This window comes from Myotis nattereri (assembly GCF_964212035.1).
Source record: "Myotis nattereri genome assembly, chromosome: 17".
Taxonomy (NCBI): Eukaryota; Metazoa; Chordata; class Mammalia; order Chiroptera; family Vespertilionidae; genus Myotis; species Myotis nattereri.
The window spans coordinates 359,576-380,849 of record NC_138092.1 but is presented as its reverse complement, the minus strand read 5'-3'; the positions used below and the strand labels follow the sequence as shown (position 1 = coordinate 380,849).

Below are 21,274 nucleotides of genomic sequence, written 5' to 3'. Positions count from 1 at the left end.
AGCAACGGGCAGTAGGGGCCGTTAAGCCGCCTGGACCCGCCGCCGCCGCCAAAATGGAGACGGATGTGTCCAATGTCGGCCACACCTTTTCAGTAGAAGACATGACTCTGGACCCAGACCTGAACGACCCTGACAACTATGGCGTCCCAGACCCCGGGCTGCTCGAAGAACGTGGTGAGCCGGCCTGGCCCTCACCCACGCGCGATGTCAGCCGGAACCCAACGCGCCTCGGGCAGCCCCGCACCCACCGGGCCCTCCAGGAGGTCCCCGGCTGCCCGCCGCCCTCCCACCCTCCGGGCTGGCGGCCCAGGCCGCACAGTGGCGGTGACTGACGGCGCTGCCCCCGCGGCCCGCAGAGCTGTCGTTCGCGAAGCTGGTCCCGAAGCTTTTCCTGAGGAGCTCCTGGCGGAGAAGCACGGCCCCCAGCGCCCGCGCCCGCCTGCTGTGGCTGCTGCTGCGGAGAAGCCTCCGCCACGTCGTGGAAAAGGTGCGCCTGGCCCACGGCATCTGCCTGGAGGCTTCGCTCCTGGCCTGGCGGCTCCCCTCGGGGTCCCTAGCAGGAGCCAGCCATCCTCTGGGCTCCCGAGGCGGGGCGCCTCCTCTCCCCGCGCCCCCCAGTGGACTGACCGCCTGCCCACCCGGCCTGCCCGCAGGAGAAGCGATCCGAGCTGCGCGTGGCTCGCCTGACGCACGGACTGGAGCCGCTGCGCCGCCTGGAGGTGGCGGCCGGGCTGCGCTCGGTGGCGCAGGACCCCGTGGGGAGACGCTTTGTGGTGCTGGACGGGGCGGGCTGCCTGCACCTGCACCGAGAGGACGGCTGGGCTCTCGGGACGCTGCCGGCCCCCGTGGCACTCACGGGGCTGGTGGCTGTGCGGGGCCCGCTGGGCTCCATGAGCCGCTTCGTGGGCTGGGGCCCCGCAGGGCTGGCCATCCTAAAGCCAGACCTCAGCCTGCTGTGGCTGAGTGAGCCGAGAGTGGGTCGGCCGCCCCGCCGCGAGCCCATCTTCTGCCTGCCGGTGCCGGACCTGCGCCTGCTGCTGGTAGCGGAGGCGGGCGGAGGCCTGGCGCTCTGGAAGTTCCGTTTAGAGGGTCGCTGCCTGTTGCCTTGCGGGCCCTCGCTGCAGCCCCAGTTAAGCTGCGCTGGTGCCCTCACGCGCCTGGCTCTGGGGCCCCTGGCTCCCAACTACATCCCTCGCTGCTTCGCGGCCTATGGCTCGGCTGTGCTCACCTTCGATCTGCGCACCTGGACTGTCACAGACGTGCGCCAGGATCTCCACAAAACGTGAGGGGGCCCAGGGAGTTGGGGGAGGGAAAGCCAGTTGGGCAGGGTGCGGAGGCTCCCGGGAGGCCATGCTGAGTCCACGGGGCCTTCCCCCAGCACCATCTCTGACCTGGCGTACTGCGGGGAGATGGAGGCCATGGTGACAGCTTCCCGAGACAGCACAGTGAAGGTGTGGGGGGCTGACTGGCAGATCCGGATGGTGTTCGTGGGCCACACAGGTACACCCCGCCCCCGTGGCTCTCGAGGCCCCTGCTCGCCCCACCCAGCCGTAAAGAGCGCTGCGCTGTCCAGAATCTCTGCCGTCTCTGGCCAAGCTTCTCTCTCCATCGTCACCCGAGCTGGTCGGTTTCCCCTCTCAGTCCCTGGTGCACCCGAGTGACGCGCGCCCTCCTGCAGGCCCGGTGACAGCTGTGGCCGCGCTCCCCAACACGAGCCTGGTGCTGTCCGCCTCTGGGGACGGGACGCTCCGCACGTGGGACCTGCAGGCGGTGGCTCAGGTGGGCGAAGTGATGCTGAGCTACTGGGGCCAGAGCACGCGGTCAGAGAGCGTGAACCAGCTGCTGGCGCCCGCCAGCCCCGGCTGGCCGGTGCTCTCCGTGCGCGCGGGCAGCGTGGAGCTGTGGTGCCTGCGCGAGCTATACTCACCGTTGGCGCAGCTCTCCGCACCCATCCTGCACCTGCAGGTGGCGCCCGAGCTGCCCCTGTCCCCATACCTGCCAGCTCGCCTCGTGTGCGCCTGCACCGATGGCTCCGTCTACCTGGTGAACCCCGAGACGGGGCGCACAGTGAGCGCGCTGCTGCTCGGGCCCGAGGACTGCGCCGCCGCCGTGGCCTACTGCCTGCCGCGCGAGGTGCTGTGGCTGCTGACGCGCGCCGGGCACCTGGTGCGGGCCAACGCGGCGTGCAGCCCCATGCGCGTGCTGCTCCGCAAGAGCCCGCTGCCGCTCCCGGCGCCCCGGCCCTGCTGCCTGCACCTCTACAGCCACCTCACTGACCCAAGGAGCGCGTTCTCCAGCTGGGAGACGGTGCGCCAGCACAAAGGTGAGGTGGGCCACAGCGACGTCCGAACCTGGAAGGAGAAGAACAGGTAGGTGGCCCGGCCGTCTGGCTCAGCGGTTGAGCTTCGACCCAGGAACCAAGAGGTTGTAGGTTCAATTCCCGGTCAGGGCACATGCCGGGGCTGCGGGCTGGATCCCCTGTGGGGGGCGTGCAGGAGGCAGCCGATCCATGATTCTCTCTCATTGATGTTTCTCTCTCTTCCCCCCTCCCTTCCTCTCTCTCTAAAAAACCAATAAAAACATATTTTTTAAAAAGGATGTACATGAAAAGAAAAGAACAGGTAGGTGTCGGAGCCAGTGAGGGCCGGGCGGGCCTGTGGGGCCCGTGCCAACAGGCTGGTGTCGCCTGCAGGTACCTGCCCCTGGTGGGGCACACGGACGGCACCTTGTCGGTGCTCAGCTGGCACACACTGGAGCCCGTCTTCCACACACAGGCGCACAGCCCGGGCCCGGTCACTGCCATCGCATCGACCTGGAACAGCGTCGTGTCCGCCGGTCAGTACCCCCTCCCGCTGCCCCAGAGCTGGGAACCCCTTGCCTGCACAAAGGCCCAGCGCTGGCTCTGCCCCACCTGGTAGGCGGGGACTTGACGGTGAAGATGTGGCGTATGTTCCCCTACTCGGAGGAGAGCCTGAGCCCGCTACGCACCTTCTCCTGCTGCCACCCCGCCCTGGCGCTGTGCGCGCTCCGGAAGAACATTATGGTGGCCTTCGAGGATCCCGACAGCGCCACCTATGGGCTGGTGCAGTTTGGCCTGCGCAGCAGCCAGCGCTATGACCACCGGCCCCAGGACGACCACTTGGACCACATCACTGGTGAGGGGGCAGGGCCAAGGGGTGGGACCAGGTGGTGGTTCTTTTCATATGTATACACACACACACACACTAATAAAAGACAAACATGCAAATTGACTGTACCTTCGCTATGCCTTAAGCCATGCCCATCAGCCAATCAGAACGACTATATGCAAATTAACCCAACCAAGATAGTGGCCGACAGCCACGGAGCTGGAGCAAGCAGGAGGCTTGCCCCAGTGATGGAGGAAGCCAAGCTTCCCGCCTGCCGCAACCAGCTCTGAGCTCCCCTCAAGGCTACAAAGTTTCAATTATAGAAGATAAATAAACCCCAGATACCTGCTTTCAGCCAGCTGTGGCCACGGAGCCGGAGTGAGCAGGAGGCTTGAGTTGCCCCTGGCGATGGAGGAAGCCACGCTTTCTGCCTACTCTGGCCGGCTCTGAGCTCCACTCAAGACTACAAAGTTTTAATTATAGAAGGTAAATAAATCCCAGAATAAAAATAAATAAAGAAAGAAAGAGGCTGAGAGCTTCCGTCGTCAGGGGGCTTGGCCAGCCTGAAAACAGCCCTCAGCCCCTCAGCCAGGCTGGCCAGGCACCCCAGTGGGGACCCCCACCCTGAAGAGGGTGTGACCAGCCTGCAAACACCCATCAGCCCCTCACCCAGGCTGGCCAGGCACCCCAGTGGGACCCCCACCCTGATCTCAGACACCCTTCAGGGCAAACCAGTTGGCCCCCACCTATGCACCAGGCCTCTATCCTATAAAAAGGGTAATATGCATATTGACCCTAACAGCAGAACGACTGGGAATGACTGGTCACTATGACACACACTGACCACCAGGGGGCAGATGCTCAATGCTGGAGCTGTCCCCTGGTGGTCAGTGCGCTCCCACAGGGGGAGCTCTGCTCAGCCACAAGCTAGGCTGATGGCTGCCAGCACAGCGGTGGTGGCGGTAGCCTCTCCTGCCTCCTCAGCAGCATTAAGGATGCAGCTTAGGTCTGCTCCCTCCTGGCAAGTGGGCATCCCCCGAGGGCTGCCGGGCTGCCAGAGGGATATCCGACTGCCAGCTTGGACCCGATCCCCCAGGGAGCGGGCCAAAGCCAGCAGGTGGACATCCTCCGAGAGGTCCCAGACTGCAAGAGGGCATAGGCTGGGCTGAGGGACCCCCCGGAGTGCACAAATTTTTGTGCACCAGGCCTCTAGTGTATGTGTGTGTGTGTGTGTGTGTGTGTGTGTGTGTGTATATATATACATATTTTTTTTTAATTGATTTCACAAGAGGAAGGGAGAGGGAGAGAGAGATAGGAGCATTAATGATGAGAGAGAATCATTGATCGGCTGCCTCCTGCACTCCCCACTGGGGATGGAGCCCGCAACCCGGGCTTGTGCCCTTGACCCGAATCGAACCCAGGACCCTTCAGTCTGCAGGCCTAGACTCTATCCACTGAGCAAAACTGGCCAGGGCTGGCCCTGATTCTTGACTCCGAGCCTCGCCCCCCAGGCCTGTGCTGCTGCCCCACACTCAAGCTGTACGCCTCCTCCAGCCTGGACTGCACCATGCGGATCTGGACCACAGAGAACCGCCTGCTGCGGTGGGCTGGGCCCTGATGAGGGAGGGAGGGAGGGAGGGCGGGACTGGCGGGCTGGAAGCCTGGGGGCAGCCAGCTGGGCGCCCCTCCCTCGCCCGCAGCAGAGTCTAGCGGCTGAACAGGGGAGAGAGCCTCTCACCCTCCTGCTCCCTGTACTTCCTGCTCTTTGGAGCAAGGCTGGCCTCATGCCCTGGACCCCCCTGCAGACTCCTGCAGCTGAACGGAGCGCCTCAGGCTCTGACCTTCTCCAGCAACAATGGGGACCTGGTGCTAGCCCTGGGCTCCCGCCTCTGCCTGGTATCCCACAGGCTCTACCTGCCCACAACCTACCTGGTGAAGGTGTGCCGTGAGCCTGGGGGTGTGGGGGGGGCTGCTGCGGGCACACAAGCCTCCCAGGGTGGGGATCCAGGCTCCTTTCCCTGCTCAGAAGCTGTGCCAGAAGCCCCCCGATGGGCTCGATGACCTCCCCCTGCCGCTGACCACCCAGGAGTCGCTGACTTCAGTCCAGCTGCAGAGGCTGGCCAGCCTGCATGGGGTGGCCAGCCTCAGTTCAGCCAGCAGGTCTGCTGAGCCAACCTGGAGACTCCCACCCAGCTGCCCTGGCTCAAGGTCTGGCTGTGTGCCCCCAGTGTCCCAGCACAAAGTCCCAGGGCTCCCAGGCCCCTGGGGCCACCTCAAGCCTGTCCCAGCCCTGGCACCCCCCCTCCTGTCTCCTGTGCCCCCTCAGGGGCCTGGCCACCCTCCTGAATGACTGTCCCGGCCTCAGTCCAGTCCCGCTTAGTGTACCTCCTATCATCTCTGTCTGCAGCTCGGCCTTGTCTTTCATCCGCCACTGGACGGTGGTACCTCCGCAGCCGCTCTTGAAGGAGGTGAGGTGGATCCTGACCCCTCCCCACCCCAATGCCCAGCCCTGCCCCCTGCCCAGGCTTGGGCCACATCCCTGGGGCAGGCCTGGGATCCTGTGGTTATCTGGGCAGCACATGGCAAGACTCCGGGAAGAATTGGCTGACCTCTGACCCCCTGCCCCAGGACCTGGAACCCTTATTAGCCCGGGACCAAGACCTTCAACAGCTGAGACGGGGGCAAGTGGTGCCAGCAGCCCCAGCCCCGCTCTCCTGGAAGCAGCAACTGGAGGCCTTTGACAACTACTTGTATCTGGTCTACGGCCCAGCCCTGCTGGTGGGTGGGGTGCTTCCCCGCACCAGCCCGGACTCAGCCCCTTCCTCCATCCTGGGGCTCTGACACCACCCCCTGCCCTGCCTGCACCCCCCCCCCCAGGGCATGCATCCCAAGACAGAGTCCCAGCAGTGGACCAGCATGGCGATCACAGTGGAGAAGAACGGGGATGTGTCCACCCTGCCGAGTGTCACCCCCAGTCTGGCGAAGGCCGGGGTCTGCACTGACTCTCCCCAAATGCTGCCTCCACGGGACCGGGGGGCCCTGAGCCAGCGCTTCGCCCACCCTCCCCGAGTCACCCTGCCCATCCCACCCACCCACCAGCGGGAACACAGCAGGGCATCCCAGGTGAGGCCTCCCACCCCTGCCACCCCTCTGCCCTGACTGCAGGACCCTGCCCCCCACCCTGACTCCTCCCGTGCCGTGCCCCAGCTGCTGGCCCACTCCTCCCTGAGCTCCTTCCTGGGCCTCAGCATGGACCTGCAGCTGCAGTCGGAGCAGCTCCGACAGGAGACGCCTGCGGCCCCAGAAGCACCGTCTTCCCACCTGAAGCACAGGGTGAGGGGCCAGGCAGGGGGGATGCTACAAGCCGCCCCCCAGGGCAGAGCTGCAGGGGGGCACTGAGTCCCCGCTGGGCTCTGAGCCCCTGGCCCGTCCCCAGGTCCCGCTGCTGCTGGAAAGGCGGCCCAAAGAGCTCCTCTCCGACCTTGGGGGCTTCTTTCCTGCCTCTGTTCAGCACTACAAGGTGAGACCCCCCCGCCCAGGCCCTCCCTGCAGGGGGCACCCTGATGATGTTCCCCATCGTCTCTCTTTTCCTAAAAAAATAAATTTTTATTGATTTCAGAGAGGAAGTAGAGGGAGAGAGACATAGAAACATCAGTGATGAGAGAGAATCATGGATGGGCTGCCTCCTGCACACCCCCCACTGGGGACCGAGCCCACAACCCCGGGCATGTGCCCTTGACCAGAATCGAATCCGGGATCCTTCAGTCTGCAGGCCGCTGCTCTATCCACTGAGCCACACCAGCCAGGGCTCCCCGTGATTTCTGAAGGCTCCACCTGCCTGTGTGTTGTGTGGGGGGCACCCGTTCAGCACCTGGAGGCCTGGCAGGAAGCTGGGCGGTGGCAGGTGCTCTGCCCAGACCGCCTCTGGAACAGGGCAGAAGTCAGGTCCTCGCCCACCAGGCTGTCCTCTACCCCTAGAACCTGCGGAGGCCCATCCACTTCCCAGGCTGGGTCCCCAACTCCGTGGTGCTGCAGCAGATGTGGCTGCCCCAGGAGGTCAGCGGCCTGGGGAACCTCCCTCAGCTGACCCACCGAGACTCCTCTAAGGCAAGGGGCGGGGCTGGCGCTCGCCCTGTGGGCAGGGGAGGGCTCTGCAGCAGGGGCGAGGGGGGTGCCACTCGTGCCAGTGGCTAGTGGTGCTGTCCCCTCTGCAGCCAGCGGGCAGCCAGGAGGACCTGTGGCTGTTGCGGGGCAGACAGCCCCATACCAGGAGCCAGATCCAGTGGCCGGATGAGGGGGATGAGGACCTGGACCTGGACCTGGAGCTGGACTGGACCTTGGACTATCCCCTCTCATCTCCGGAGCTCTCCCAGGAACTGCTGACGTTGGAGAAGTCGGCAGTGACGCTGGGGCGTGCCCCCAGCAGGGCTGCGGTGAGTAGAGTAGAGAGGGAAGCGAGGCTTTCAGTGGTCACCACGGCCCTCCACGCCACCACCACCATCCAGAAATATGAGTCCTTGGCCAAGAGACGCGTCCGGGAGACCACTGCCAGGACAGAGACCTTTTTACGCCGCCACCAGCACCGCCTCGGGCACTCGCTCTGGGAACTGCGCTACGGGCACCTGCCCAGGTTCCTGCGTTTCTTTGTCATCCAGAACTGGTTCAAAAAGCTCTTCCCCATCTTCACCCTGGAGGTTTGAGGGGGGATAGCGGGGGGAGGGCTGGGAAGCTGGCTGGGGGGAGGGGGGAGTGGCGCAGGGGCAGCGCCTCAGCTTGCTGTCCTTGCAGGCGTACCCCGAGGTGGGCACGGTGGACGGCCTGGCCTCGCGGCTCACGGACCTCCTGAAGGAGGCCTCCTGGGAGGACCGTGTGCACATCCTGCGGGCGCTGCTGAGGCTGCTGCCTGAGATAAGCAAAACCCTCTACAAGAAGCTGCAGGAGACCCTCAAGTACCTGCTCAACCTGGACGAGCCCCCCAACATCCAGGTTCGCCCCACCCGCCCGCCTCGCCCCAACCCGCCCTGTCATGCTCCAGGCCGGCCCCACAAATCGCCCTCCTGCCGGTGCTCAGGAAAAGACCCAGAGGCAGTTCGTGATGCTGGCTCTGCAGCTGCAGCTGGCCTGCTCCCTGGAATCCCGCGAGGTGGTGCTGGAGCTCATGTGCTACCTCCTCTACTCGCCGGCCTCCTGCAGGTGAGCTGCCCTCCGCCCGCCCTCCTCGGCAGCAGGGGTGGGAGGCAGGAGCTGGGGGATGCGGCATGAGCCGCCCTCACCTGTTGCAGGCCTGAGCTCAAGAAGCTGCTGGAAGGGCTGGGCCTCCAGGACCCGGAGGGCTTCCTGTTCAGGGAGATGATGACCTGGGTGCAGGACATGGACCTGCACTGCAAGGCCGTGCTGCGCCGCTGCTGTTCCCAGAAGCTGGAGGAGATGACCCACCTCCTGCAGGTGGGAGGAGGGGGACCTGCCAGTGGAACCTCTTGCCTTCGCCCAGGGCTTTCCCCAGGTGCAGGGAGAGCCTTGCCTTGCTCTAGATCAGCGGTTCTCAACCTGTGGGGTCGCGACCCCTTTGGGGGTCGCGACCCCTTTGGGGGTCGAACGACCCTTTCACAGAGGTCGCCTAAGACCATCGGAAAACACATACATAATCACATATTGTTTTTGTGATTAATCACTATGCTTTAATTATGTTCAATTTGTTTTTTTTGTTTTGTGGGTTTTTTTTTGTTTTATTTATTTATTTTGCTTAAAGTATTACAAAGGGTATTACATATGTGTGCTTTTTTTCCCCTGCCCTTGACAATCCCCTGAATTATGTTCAATTTGTAACAGTGAAAATACATCCTGCATATCAGACATTTACGTGACGATTCATAACAGTAGCGACATGACAGTGATGAAGTAGCCACGGAAATAATGTTATGGTTGGGGGTCCCCACACCATGAGGAGCTGTGTTAAAGGGTCGTGGCGTTAGGAAGGTTGAGAACCACTGCTCTAGATCCACGGCACCTGACCTCTTACTCCCGCCTCTCTCGGGATCTTCCTGCTTCTTCCTGGAGGGAGTCTGCAGCGGGGTCCAGCTGGGGCCCAGGAGCAGCACCCCGATTCGGCCTCCTGCCCCCCCCCCCTCCCGCAGGTAGAAGCCTTGCAGCCGTCAGTTGCCAGGTTGTCGGAGGTGCTGCCCAAGGTCTCTGAGACTCTGCTGTCCCCCATCTCCTCGGGGCCCTCGGTGCACTCCACACTCTCCACCGTCTCCTGGACGCCCTTGCAGCCGGGCTTGCCCAGAGACCCGGATCCCCAGGTCCAGCAGCTGGTCTCGCAGTTCCCCGTCTACCACAGCCACCGCACGCTCTCCGAGAGCCTGATGCCCTTCTCCTCCGTGCCCGACATCCACGTGCGCTCCTCCGCGCCCGATGCGATGCCTGACCACCTACTGCCGCTGGAGCAGACAGACTGGTCGCGGTCAAAGATGCTGGACCTGGGGCCGATCGACGCACTCAACTTCTTCTGCAAGCAGCGGAGGAGCTGCCTGCAGGAGGTGGCCGGGGACCAGAGGCCGCACGTGCTGCCGCCCAACGCCGTGGTGCCACAGCCCCGCGATCACCTGTGAGCGGCTGAGGGCGCCGGGCACCGGCTGGGGCAGGGCCCACAGGGGGCTGGGGGCCTGGCTCAGTCAAACCTACCTTCTTTTTTATTTTTTAAATATATTTTATTGATTTTTTACAGAGAGGAAAGGAGAGAGATAGAGAGTCAGAAACATCGATGAGAGAGAAACATCGATCAGCCGCCTCCTGCACATCCCCCACCGGGGATGTGACCGCAACCCAGGCACATGTCCTCGACCGGAATCAAACCTGGGACCTTTTAGTCCACAGGCTGACGCTCTAGCCACTGAGCCAAACCGGTTTCGGCTATTTTTATTTTTTAAAATATATTTTTATTGATTTCAGAGAGGAAAGGAGAGGGAGAGAGAAACATCAATGATGAGAGAGAATCATCGATTGGCTGCCTCCTATATGCCCCTTATTAGGGATCAAGTCTGAAACCCAGGCATGTCCCCCTTGACTGGAATCGAACCTCGGTCCCTTCAGTCTGCACGCTGACGCTCTATCCACTGAGCTGCACCAGCCAGGGCTCACACCCACCTTCTTACCACCCTAGGCTTGACCCCATTCTCAGGCTCCAGGAGATCAAGCTCCAGGGATCTGCAATGAGACTGAGGGGTGAGTGGGGACAGGGGTAGAGATTGGACCCTGAGCTCCACCCCACCCCCACCCCAGCTTGGGTCCCACGGGGCCTCAACCTCACCCCAGGCCTCACTGCCCTGATGACCCCAGGCCAGATGCTGGCCCGGCACGGTGAGGGCCGCACCCTCGACGGCTCCATCCGGACGCTGAAGCTGCCGCTGCCTCGGGTGGAGCTGCGGCCTTTCCCCGTGGACTGGCCCAGGCCTGCCCGCCCGCTGCCGCCCCTGCTCCTGCAGCCAGCCCTGCAGCGCTACTTCCTGCCGGACCTTGCAGACCCGGACTTCTACCGCTGACCTGCTGGCGACCTTGGCCGGACCCTGGTCCCAGCCCCACCTGCCCTCCAGCAGGGGTTCAGGACACAGCTCTCCACCCGCTGTCCACCCCTGGCCAAGACTGGGGACTGGAATAAAGTCCAGCCAGCAAACTAGGTGCCATGACCATCTTTGGGGGCCACCAGGGTGGGCAGGGAGGGGTGGCTGGTGGGGTGGGTGGGACAGGGTCGGGGCTGTGGTCAGCCCATGGGGGGCCAGGCCTGTCCACCCAGGCAGGGAGCCCTAGTGTGGGCTCGTCCCTGCTCAGGCATCAACCAGCATTTCTCCGTCAGTTACTGAGGGCGAGAAGGGAGGGCGGACTACAAGCCAGCCGGTGGCCAGGTGTTCTGGGGAGAGGAGGGGGTCTGGATGGCTACAGGTGTGGGTGGGCTGCAGTCTTTTTTTTTTTAAATATATTTTTATTTATTTCAGAGAGAAAGGGAGAGGTAAAAACATCAATGATGAGAATCATGGATTGGCTGCCTCCTGTACACCCCCCACTGGGGATCGAGCCACAACCCGGGCATGTGCCCTGACTGGGAATCAAGTTGTGACCTCGTGGGTCATAGGTTGAAGCTCAACCGCTGAGCCAGGCCTGCCGGGCAGGGGCTGTGGTCTTTGGATGCAGGAGAGACTGGGAATCTGTTGGCACATCGTTCCCTTTAGGCTAGAAGGACTCCTGTCTCGTCCAAAAAGCAATGAAAGGGGCTGTGTCCTCAGGACCTTGAACTTAACACCAGCCGGGGACAGACTATCTGTGAAGCGCAGGGTCTGGAAAGCCTCCCAGGGACTCCCGTGCACACCAGCGACTTGGCCGCCGGGGAAGGGCCTGTTCTGGCGTTCACACCCTTCGGTTGGGCTGCCCGGGCAGCAGTTTCCTTCCTGTGAGTGTCTTCAGCCTCCGGCTTTAGAGGTTGCTTCCCTATGGCTTTCTGGTTACAGCTGGCCTCCCACACCTTCCCCATCGCCCCCGAGCTGCGCAGGGGGTCCTGATATGGGGCTGCTGAGTAGAGGGTTCTTTTGAGGCCAAGCAGGGCCAGGGTGCCAGCCTGGAGAGCTGCAGGGCGGAACCATTTTAAAAGGGGTTTGTGTGGCCTATGGTGGTCTGCTTCTACTGGTTTTCATGGTTCAAATTATAAAAGCAACAAAAGCTTTTAAAATTAAAAAATGAGCCCTGGTCAGTGTAGCTCATTGGTTAGCGCATTTACCCAGCACTGAAGGGTTGAAGGTTCGATTCCCCATGAAGGGTACATACCTGGGTTGCAGGTTCAATCCCTGGCCCCGGTTGGGGCTGTGTGGTAGGCAACCAATCAATGAGTCTCTTTCACATTGAGGTTTCTCTCTCTCCCCCGCTCCCTCCTTTCCACTCTCTAATCAATGGAAAAGCTATCCTCGGGTGAGGGAGGATTACCAAAAACAACAATGACAAAAAACAAACAAAAAACAACCAGACAAAACAACAATATGAGAAAGTAGGGCAAGGGTAAACAGGTAAAGAAACAACCACCATAAATGAAAACAGTAATATTTTAAAATACATAACAATATGCAATTATTTTTAAATGAAGAAATCTGTTAACTGAAAGATAGCATTAAGAGGGTGAAAAGGCAGGCCACATGTAACTAAAAATGACTCACCCTCAAAACATAGAACTTCGCCGAAACCGGTTTGGCTCAGTGGATAGAGCGTCAGCCTGCGGACTGAAAGGTCCCAGGTTCGATTCCGGTCAAGGGCATGTACCTGGGTTGCGGGCACATCCCCGGTGGGAGATGTGCAGGAGGCAGCTGATCGATGTTTCTCTCTCATCGATGTTTCTAACTCTCTGTCTCTCTCCATTCCTCTCTGTAAAAAACCAATAAAATATATTTAAAAAAAAAATAGAACTTCTACAAGTCAATAACAAGAAGAATCACACAACCTAATGAAAAAAATGGACAGAAAGCCAGAATGGGATTTTCACTATAGAAGTCAAAATAGAAGGGAAAAAAAATTTACTCCACTTCCTGTGTGATGTGAGGTGCGTTACTGTAAGCCTCAGTTTCCCCGTCTATGAAAGGGGACACCTCACAGGACTGCCGTGAGGATGAAATTAATTAGTATTCATCTCAACACTTGGGCCCAGGGCTCAGCACAGGGTGTGCAGATAGAAGGTGAAGCTGGACCCCTTCCTCACATTATTGACAGGAGAAACTTTCAGACGATCTGAATATTGGAAATAAAACTCTTAAGTGTACCACAAGGTAACCAGAACACTTAGAAGGGAAAGATAGACATATTTGCTGAATAAAAAATGGATTGATGCTCAGCCACTGAGCCACGCCAGCCTGGCCAACTCTTGTAATTTTAACTTTGAAATTATTTCCTTTTTTTTTTTTTTACCTTTTCATTTATCTTGGAAATATTTAAAGCTCCCTAGCTGGTGATTTCTGTAAACACTTGTGGACTACAAGAGGGCCCTGAAGGTGCACTTTTATGTCTCAAAAGTGCCCACCAGAGGGCACCGTTTACCTGTGTTACCCATAACCTCCCACTCCACTCCCCAGAAATGTTCTGCTTTTAGGGGCGGGATCTGCATGCGGGGAGCACGTAGTGTCGTGGAAGGGTGGCACCTCCTCCGCTCCCACGGGACTCACACAGCTCAGGTCGGGCCTGCGGCTGTGGGGTGCCCTCCTCATGGGCCTGCGTCGGGGGCCAATCCCGGCTCTTGGACCTGATACCTACAGGCTTCAGGGGCTCACTGCTCCTAGGACTAGCATCCTAGTCCTCAGTGCAGATAAAAATAATACCCATCTTTTTTTTTTTAAGAAGGCACTGTGTCTTTTTTTTTTTTTTAAATTGATTTCAGAGAGGAAGGAGAGCGAGAGAGAGAGAAACATCAATGATGAGAGAGAATCATTGATCAGCTGCCTCCTGCACGCCCCCTACTGGGGATCGAGTCTGTAACCCAGGCATGTGCCCTTGACCGGAATCCAACCTGGGACCCTTTAGTCCACAGGCTGAAGTTCTATCCACTGAGCCAAACCAGCTAGGGCAATACCCATCTTTTAAGGAGCTTGTAACCGTGTGAAAGTAAAGTACATAAATAATCCACGACAAAGGATAAATGGGGAAAACCTTGTAATAGGAAAGAAGAGCGGTCTCCCGGAACTGGTTGCGCAGTGGTTAGGGCTTAGGCCTGAGGAAGGAAGGGTTGCGGTTTGGTTCCAGGTGAGGACGCATGCGGCTCGACCCCAGTAGGGGGCGAGCAGGAGGCAGCCAATCCATGATTCTCTCTCCTCATTGATATTTCTCTCTCTCTCCCTCTCCCTTCCTCCCTAGAATCTATAAAAAATATATTTTTAAAAAATAAAATTTAGCATTTTAACTTTTTTAATACGTTTTTATTGACTTCAGAGAAGAAAGGAGAGGGAGAGAGCGATAGAAACATCAATGATGAGAGAGACCCATTGATCGGCTGCCTCCTGCACGCCCTCCACTGGGGATCCAGCCCGCAAGCCCGGCATGTGCCCTTGACCGGAATCGAACCTGGGACCCTCCAGTCCACAGTCCGACGCTCTATCCATTGAGCCAAACCAGCTAGGGCTATAAAAATATTTTTTAAAAAATACCAAAATTGAAAATATATGAACAAAACGGGGTTAGGCAGGAATGCTGGTCTAACACTGCAAGTCAATGTCATTGACCGTGTCTCTCCCAGCGAAGGTGGGCCTCTGCCCAGCCCAGGATGGGGGGGCACGTGATGGCAGCCAGCAGGGCCGCGGGTCACCCCGGGGAAGGCGCCAGAGGGGCCCCAGGGCCCGTCCTCCCATCAGGTAGCCGCTTCCGGCCGGCACCAGGTCCCACAATGCTCCGCGCCTCGGCGAAGCCCCGCCCCCGAGCTGGCCCCGCCCCCTCACAGAGTCCTCGGCCTCGGATTGGCCTCCATGGCTTCCGTGTTCCTGGTGGGCAGGGCCGTGGACCCAGTGGCGGGGCGGGGCGGGGCGCGGCGCACCGACCCGGGCGGAGCTTCCCGGGCGATCGCGAGATGCGGGGAGGCTCGGGGGAGGCTGCGGCGGACGCGGGCGCGCCGGCCGGCGGCGTTGGCACCGAGGGGTCGCTGTCTCCGGAGGCGGCGGCGGAGGCGGCCAAGCTCCTGCCCTTCCTGGCGCCCGGCGCGCGGGCGGACCTGCAGGAGGCGGCGGCAGGGCACGTGCTGGCGCTGACGGGCTCGGGGCCGGGCCGGACGCTGCTGGCTGGGCAGGCGGCGCTGCTGCGGGCGCTGGTGGAGTTGGCGGCGGCACCCGCCCCGGCCCCGGCCCGTGACGCCGCCCGCGCCCTCGTCAACCTGGCCGCCGACCCCAGCCTGCACGAGTCGCTGCTGGCGGCTGCGCCCGGGCTGCCCGCCAGCTTGCTCGGCCGCGCGTTGGACCCACAGTGGCCCTGGGCGGAGGAGGCGGCCGCCGTGCTGGCCAACCTCAGCCGCGAGCCGGCGCCGTGTGCTTCGCTGATGGAGGCGCTGAAGGCCGCGGAGCCCGGGGAGGCCGGCCTGGAGCGGCTGGTGCGCGCGCTGTGCACGCCCGACTACAACGCCCGCGCGCCCCTGCATTACCTGGGGCCGGTGCTCTCCAACCTCAGCCAGCGACCCGCGGCGAGGGCCTTCCTGCTGGACCGGGACAGGTGCGCCCCAGGCGGCCCGCGGGGAGGGGAGTGAGCAGGGACAGCACTGATTGGCCCCTCCCTTCAGGTGCGTGGTCCAGCGGCTGCTGCCCCTCACCCAGTACCCGGACTCCACAGTGCGCAGGGGCGGGGTCGTGGGGACGCTGCGAAACTGCTGCTTCGAACACCGTGAGTGGTTGGGGGTTGGGGGGCCGTTGCGATGGAGGGCAATGGAGGGGAGACTGAATTCTAGGGCCCCTCTAGACTGGAGTGGCCCCCATTCCTGTCTCTTACCCCCTCCAGGACACCACGAATGGTTGCTGGGGCCCGAGGTGGACATTCTCCCCTTCTTGCTACTGCCCCTGGCTGGGCCTGAGGACTTCTCTGAGGAGGAGATGGAGCGTGAGTGGCTTAGGTGGAGCCTCAGGCTTGGCTTAGCAGGAGGGGAGGACAGGAGTGGGAGGGGGAGGAGTTGTCCCCATCAGGGCCCCTCCTGAAACCACCTAGCGCGAGTGGCTGAGCACACATGGGGCTGACAAAGGCGGGGTCTGGCCCGGTGGCCCAGCACAGGGACCCAAGGACTCCTACATCCACCCCTAGGGCTGCCCGTGGACCTGCAGTACCTGCCACCAGACAAGCAGCGGGAGCCTGACGCTGACATCCGGAAGATGCTCATTGAGGCCATCATGCTGGTGAGCAGGGGTCCCGCTGCAGGAACCCCACCCCCCAACATATACGCTGACATCTGGCTAACGTCTGTTCTCTCTCAGCTGACGGCCACAGCACCTGGTCGGCAGCAGGTGAGGGACCAGGGAGCCTACCTGATTCTCCGAGAGCTGCACAGCTGGGAGCCTGAGTCTGATGTGCGGGGGACTTGTGAGAAACTCATCCAGGTGGGTGCAGGGTTTGGGAGGAGGAGGGGGGTGGGGCGTGCCCACGGTGTGCCAGCGCCTGCTCACCTGCCTCCGCTGCTGCAGGTGCTGATTGGGGATGAGCCGGAGCGTGGCATGGAAAACCTGCTGGAAGTGCAGGTGCCTGAGGCTGTGGAGCGGCAGCTGCAGGAGCTGGACCGCCAGGAGCAGGAGCAGTGCCTGCGGGAGCAGCAGGAGCGGGAGCTATCTCCAGAGCCACAGGCGGAGGGGGCTGCACCCACCTGAGGCACCTGCACAGGCCACCGCCAGCTCCAGGCCCACCTTGACGAGCCCACCCGTCCTGGCCTCCCAGATCAGGCCTTCCTGCAGCTGCCTGCAGGGCTCTGGGTCACCTTGCTCCGAGGCTGTGCCCTACTGAGAAGCAGAGCTACACTTAAGCTCTGGGTTCATGCTGAGGGCTCTCGGGCTAATGCCCTGAAACATTGGAGGGTTGCGGGCACCTCCCTGTGCCCTGTTGCTTGAGCAAAAATGCAGCTGGTGCCTGGCCAGAGTGGTTCAGTGGTTGAGCATTGACCTATGAACCAGGAGTCACGGTTTGATTCCTGGTCAGGTCAGGGCACACTGAGCCGGGTTGCAGGCTCCATCCCCAGCATGGGGCGTGCAGGAGGCAGCTGATCATAGTTCTCTCTCATCGCTGATGTTTCTCTCTCTCTCCCTCTCCCTTCCTCTCTGAAATCAATAAAAATATATATATTTTTAAAATGTAACTTGTTCAGAGGAGCTGGCCAGGTCCTGTGGCTCTCAGGTGCCTCTGCTGGGCTAGCCTGGGGAGCCATGCCCGTCCTCCAGAGCTGGGGGGGGGGGGGTCAGGGGGAGGGCTGGACATTGCAAGCCTGAGAGGCCAGCTGGCGCTTTCGTCCCAGGGTTCCACGGGGCCGAGGCTGCCACCAGGTGTGAGCAGTGCCCCTTCCTGCCAGTCCCACCCAAGTCCCTCCACCTGGGCCCTCTGCTGACCCTCAGCCTCCATGGCCTGACCTGAGACCTTCACCAGCTGCAGCCTGTCCCTGGGCTCTCCGAGAGCTGCACCCCGACCCACCCCCCCCCCCAGCCTGTCCTGGGAGCACTAGCGGGGTGCTGCCTCCCCTTCATCCTCTCCACCTTTCCACTTGACCCAGACCCTGTTCTTCCCGCAGCTCCTTGCCAGCACAAGACCTACCGCCCGCCCCCCCCCCACCATGGGTGGTCCCCCTACTTTGCATCCTCCAAGTAATCACTTAGGCTGTCCCTGGTAGGCTATCTGTGGCCCTCACCCCTCTATATGACCTTCCTGGGCCTCTCGCCAAATTTACTGCCATCTTTTGCATAGGACCCAAGTACTGCCCTCCAGGCCGGGACGCCCTGGTGCTGTGGCCCGGCAAGGCTCCCCAGGGGTCCTCAGCACTGCCACCCCCCACCCCCCACCCCCCACCCCGCGCCCTCTGTCTCCTGCTGTGCCAGCCCCTGGAGGCGGCGCTCAGGTGCTCACGGTGCCTGGTGTCTCCCTGCGCGCGGTCCCTCCCACTCTCCTTCCCCGTTGAAGCTCCGGCACGCCTTCTCCCCAGTTAAGGAGGCTCCCCAGTTCCCCGGCCGCTGGTTCACACCTCGGCTCCACAGAATAAACGGTTTATGTGGCCTCCACCCTGTCCACCCACTGCCCTCGGCTGACCAGGCGGTGCCCCGGCGCGCTCCTGAGGGCGCTCGGGGAGCACAGCGAAGGGGGCCTAGGGCGAAGGGGGCTGGCCTTCGCGATGCTCTGGAGCCCCAGCCCAGCAGAGGCAGAGCCCGCCCCTCGGCTAGGGCGGGCCTCCGGGGGCGGGGGCGCTGGGCCGGAGGCACTCTTGGGGGTCCCCTGCTGCTGCTGGCGACGCAGCTGCCGAAGCGGCCTGGTGGGCTCGGTGTCCTCTCTAGGCTCCGCCGGATTATCTGCTGTGGACGCATCGGGGGGTCAGGCGGGGCTCCGAGGGGTAGCCCTGCCGCCCGCCCCTCGGGCACCGCCCCACCTGGCGCAGCGCCGAGCGCCGGGCGGAAGAGCGCGGGCGGGGCGGGCAGCATCCAGCGGTGAGCGGCCACCTGCGGCAGGTCCGGGCGCGCGCAGGGGCGCAGCTGGAGCAGAGCCCGGATCAGGTCCTGGCACTCTGAGGGCGAGGGCGAGGGCGAGGGCTGCAGAGTCTGCCCCCTTGGCCGCTGCCCTCTCGGCGCCCCCCCCACCCGCCCTGTCACTGATGGGGAGACGCGCACAGAGCCGGCAGCCTGCCCTGGGCTTCCTTTTGGGGTGGCCACTCCCTCTCCCAGCTTCCCCCTCACCAGCGGGCGGGAGGGGTGGGGCGAGGGGGTGCCAGCGGAGTCTCTCCCCGGCTCCCCTCGTCGGGGCGCAGAATGGCCCCTCAGCCCAGGCCTCCTGCCGGCGGCGGGCTCACCTGGGGACAGGCCCGGCGGGAAGGCGGGGCCGCGGCGCATCAGGAGCAGCATGCGGTGCGGCCGACGCTCCTTGAAGGGCAGCTTCCCGGTCACCATGGCGTAAAGGATGACACCTCTGGGGGCGGGGGTCTTGGGGCGGCCCCCACCCCGCCCCGGACCCTGGCCCGCGGGGTGCCCCGGGGGACACTCACAGGCTCCACATGTCCGCGCGCTCCCCGTTGTACTTCTGGCTCATGAGGATCTCGGGCGCCGTGTAGGCCACGGAGCCGCAGAAGGTGCTCAGCAGCGCGTTCTTGAGCGCCGACTGGTTGGCGAAGCCGAAGTCTGTGCAGGGGGCCGGGGGCGGGGCAGGCGGGGCAACGGGGAGGGGTGAGGGAGGGAGGGCTGTGTGGTGGGCATGGGGGTGGGGGTGCCTGCAGGGTGGCTGTAGGCAAGGGTGGGGGCAGGCCTCCTGGGAGGGTTGAAGGTCAGCCACTCTGGAGCAGACCGGTGGGGGTGGGGGGGCTCCTGCGAGGTGAGTGGCTGGGTCAGGGGTCAGCACAGGCTTGGGCCAGGCGGGAGCTGGGCTGAGGGCGCACCTGTCAGCTTCAGGAAGCCTTGGTCATCCAGCAGGATGTTCTCGCACTTCAGGTCCCTGCGTGGGGAAGGGCAGGTGGGGCTGGGCCTGGCTCGGGTGGGCCTGCCTCTCCCTGCAGGCCGGGGTGGGCTGGGCGGCACCCTCACCGGTGCACGACACCCGTGCTGTGGCAGTGGGCCACGGCGCTGACCAGCTGCCAGAACAGCCTGTGGGCCTCCTTCTCCTCCAGCCCCGGGCAGCGGCGGTGGTCGGACACCGTGTTGATGTGCTCCAGCAGGTCGCCGCGGCCCGCCAGCTCCAGGACCAGGTAGGCACGCTGGCTGTTGTGGTAGGTCTCGTACAGCTGCACCTGCGGGACCCCACCCGCCTGCTAGCACCCCAGAAAGGGACTGTCGGTGCCCTAGATTGGGGTGTCAGGATGGGGAAGGAGGCAGGCCTGGGTGGGTGGCAGGCATGGTGAGGGCTGGCACAGGGGGTGGGCAGGATGGGGTCAGACATCTGGAGGTCTCTGCCCACCACATTCAGGTGCTTGTACGTGGCGTTGAGTGATGAGATCTCTCGGGGCAGGAACTTTTGGGCAAACTCCACAGGGGCCTCGGCAGTAGAGACGATCTTGATGGCCACCTGTAGGGGTGGGTGGGAGCGGCTGTGGGCAGACCACAGCCCCAGGGCAGGGAGTGACAGGGCAGGGCCCAGGTCCTGTGCAAGGTGCTGACCTTGGTGGGGGTGAGGGGCGGGGGTAAGCAGAGCCCTGGGAGACAGCGCCGGCCTTTTCCTCCCTCCTATCAGGGCACTTCCTCAGGTCTCCAAGGACTCCAAGCGGTCAGCCTGGGGAGCCTGGGCCTCCAGGGAGCATGTGGGATTGATTGGGGGAAAGCCAGAGCGGCTGGGAGTTGCCTGAGAAGGGTTAGGATGGGGCCCACTAGGGCTGGGTTGGAGGGCACCCGGAGCCCTGGGCGGGGAGGCGGCGGCTGCCTCACCATGCTGTGGCGCTTGCCCCGCAGGTCGGAGGCCAGCCGGGGGTTGTGCTGCATGCGCTCCTGGGTGGCGTAGGCCAGGTAGACTTTGGAGAAGGCCCCGGAGCCGATCTTCTTGGGTGAGAGCAGGTAGCCCTTGTCCCTGCACTCACGCACCTGGGCCATGAAGGTTCGCTGGTCCAGCTTTCGCCTGCTGTTGCCCTTCATGGAGGGCAGGGCACTGTGGACGGAGCTGGGGCTGCCCAGCTCTTGGGAGGGGGAGGGGGAGGGGCGTGGCAGAGGCCTGACTTGTGTCTGAGGGACTGGGGTGACAGGGCCGCAGGAGGCCCGGCAGGACCTGCACCCCCTCGTGGCTTTGGAAAGCTTTCCTGGGACTGGGGCAGAGGCAGGGGAGTGGCCAGGGCCGAGAGCTCAGGGTGGGGACTGAGGCTGTGGGGAGGGACAGCTCTGGGAAAGAAGGGCAGGTTCTAGAATGAAGGGTTCTAGAACTGCACCTGCATTGTGCCCTCGGAGGGGTGTCCTTCTGTCCCCAGGACTTGCCTGTCCAGAGCATCTTGCTGAAAGCAGCCCTGTCCTGCATAAGGGCCCCCTCCGTGGTGAGAACCCCTGAGGGCTAGCGTCAGGGGGAAAGGACCGCACTTGCCAGCAACTATCTTAACTGCACCCCTTGCCCTTTGGGAGGGTCCCGAGCTGGCAGCTGGGGGAGGGGAGCACTGGCCTTCCTCTGCCGAGGCCTGGAAGCTTCTCCTGCCTGGGCAACGGTGCACAGAGCTCTCTGCAGACTCAAGGACACAGCCCCAAGGAAGGGGGACCCCCCTGGGCCCACCCCAATCTCTGCAGCGTCCGGAGAGAGCAGCCACCATGACCCTGCCTTCTCCTGCCCTCGAGAGTCTTCTGTGAGCACTGTTACCAAAGGGAGTAGCAGGTGACATTTATTGAGTGCCTATGCCTGACAGGTGCCCTGCCAAGTGGCCATAGTTGGCGCACCTCCTGCCTTCTACAGACCCCACCTGATGTGCCTGTCCCAGGAGGCAGCCAGTGCACGTTCAGGATCTAAAATCGGAGCATAAC

The 21,274-nt window shown here is 62.5% G+C and overlaps 3 protein-coding genes across 3 annotated transcripts; 2 read left to right on the top strand and 1 right to left on the bottom strand.

The window, feature by feature from the left end:
• Nucleotides 1–53: 53 nt before the first annotated feature.
• Nucleotides 54–10,666, top strand: WDR97 (WD repeat domain 97; the record flags this gene model as incomplete). Its single annotated transcript, XM_081111075.1, has 23 exons — nt 54–174; nt 357–487; nt 654–1,282; nt 1,379–1,500; nt 1,679–2,369; nt 2,693–2,835; nt 2,919–3,155; nt 4,640–4,730; nt 4,934–5,066; nt 5,155–5,288; nt 5,455–5,596; nt 5,757–5,906; nt 6,006–6,251; nt 6,336–6,461; nt 6,565–6,648; nt 7,107–7,235; nt 7,343–7,822; nt 7,917–8,114; nt 8,200–8,321; nt 8,411–8,573; nt 9,263–9,732; nt 10,288–10,349; nt 10,464–10,666. 23 exons carry the CDS (start codon nt 54–56, stop codon nt 10,664–10,666), a joined length of 5,007 nt encoding a protein of 1,668 aa, XP_080967201.1.
• A 3,754-nt stretch (nt 10,667–14,420) lies between these two features.
• Nucleotides 14,421–16,956, top strand: HGH1 (HGH1 homolog). Its single transcript, XM_081110971.1, has 6 exons — nt 14,421–15,341; nt 15,409–15,509; nt 15,624–15,722; nt 15,921–16,012; nt 16,091–16,213; nt 16,298–16,956. Exons 1-6 carry the CDS (start codon nt 14,425–14,427, stop codon nt 16,475–16,477), a joined length of 1,512 nt encoding a protein of 503 aa, XP_080967097.1. The 5' UTR covers nt 14,421–14,424; the 3' UTR covers nt 16,478–16,956.
• Nucleotides 16,957–17,855: 899 nt separating this feature from the next.
• On the bottom strand, nt 17,856–20,410 carry LOC308533232 (testis-specific serine/threonine-protein kinase 5-like; the record flags this gene model as incomplete). The annotated part of the gene is made up of 8 exons (XM_081111074.1): nt 17,856–18,157; nt 18,232–18,366; nt 18,649–18,764; nt 18,841–18,973; nt 19,228–19,283; nt 19,373–19,575; nt 19,743–19,850; nt 20,207–20,410. 8 exons carry the CDS (start codon nt 20,408–20,410, stop codon nt 17,856–17,858), a joined length of 1,257 nt encoding a protein of 418 aa, XP_080967200.1.
• Between the last annotated feature and the right edge of the window lie 864 nt (nt 20,411–21,274).

Bases quoted from the DNA above. Each gene is read 5' to 3' on its own strand.
- HGH1 (XM_081110971.1), top strand. From the start codon at position 14,425: ATGGCAGCCAGCAGGGCCGCGGGTCACCCCGGGGAAGGCGCCAGAGGG. The intron at 15,342-15,408 runs GTGCGCCCCAGG...CCCTCCCTTCAG, and splicing joins TTCCTGCTGGACCGGGACAG to GTGCGTGGTCCAGCGGCTGC. The intron at 15,510-15,623 runs GTGAGTGGTTGG...TACCCCCTCCAG, and splicing joins AAACTGCTGCTTCGAACACC to GACACCACGAATGGTTGCTG.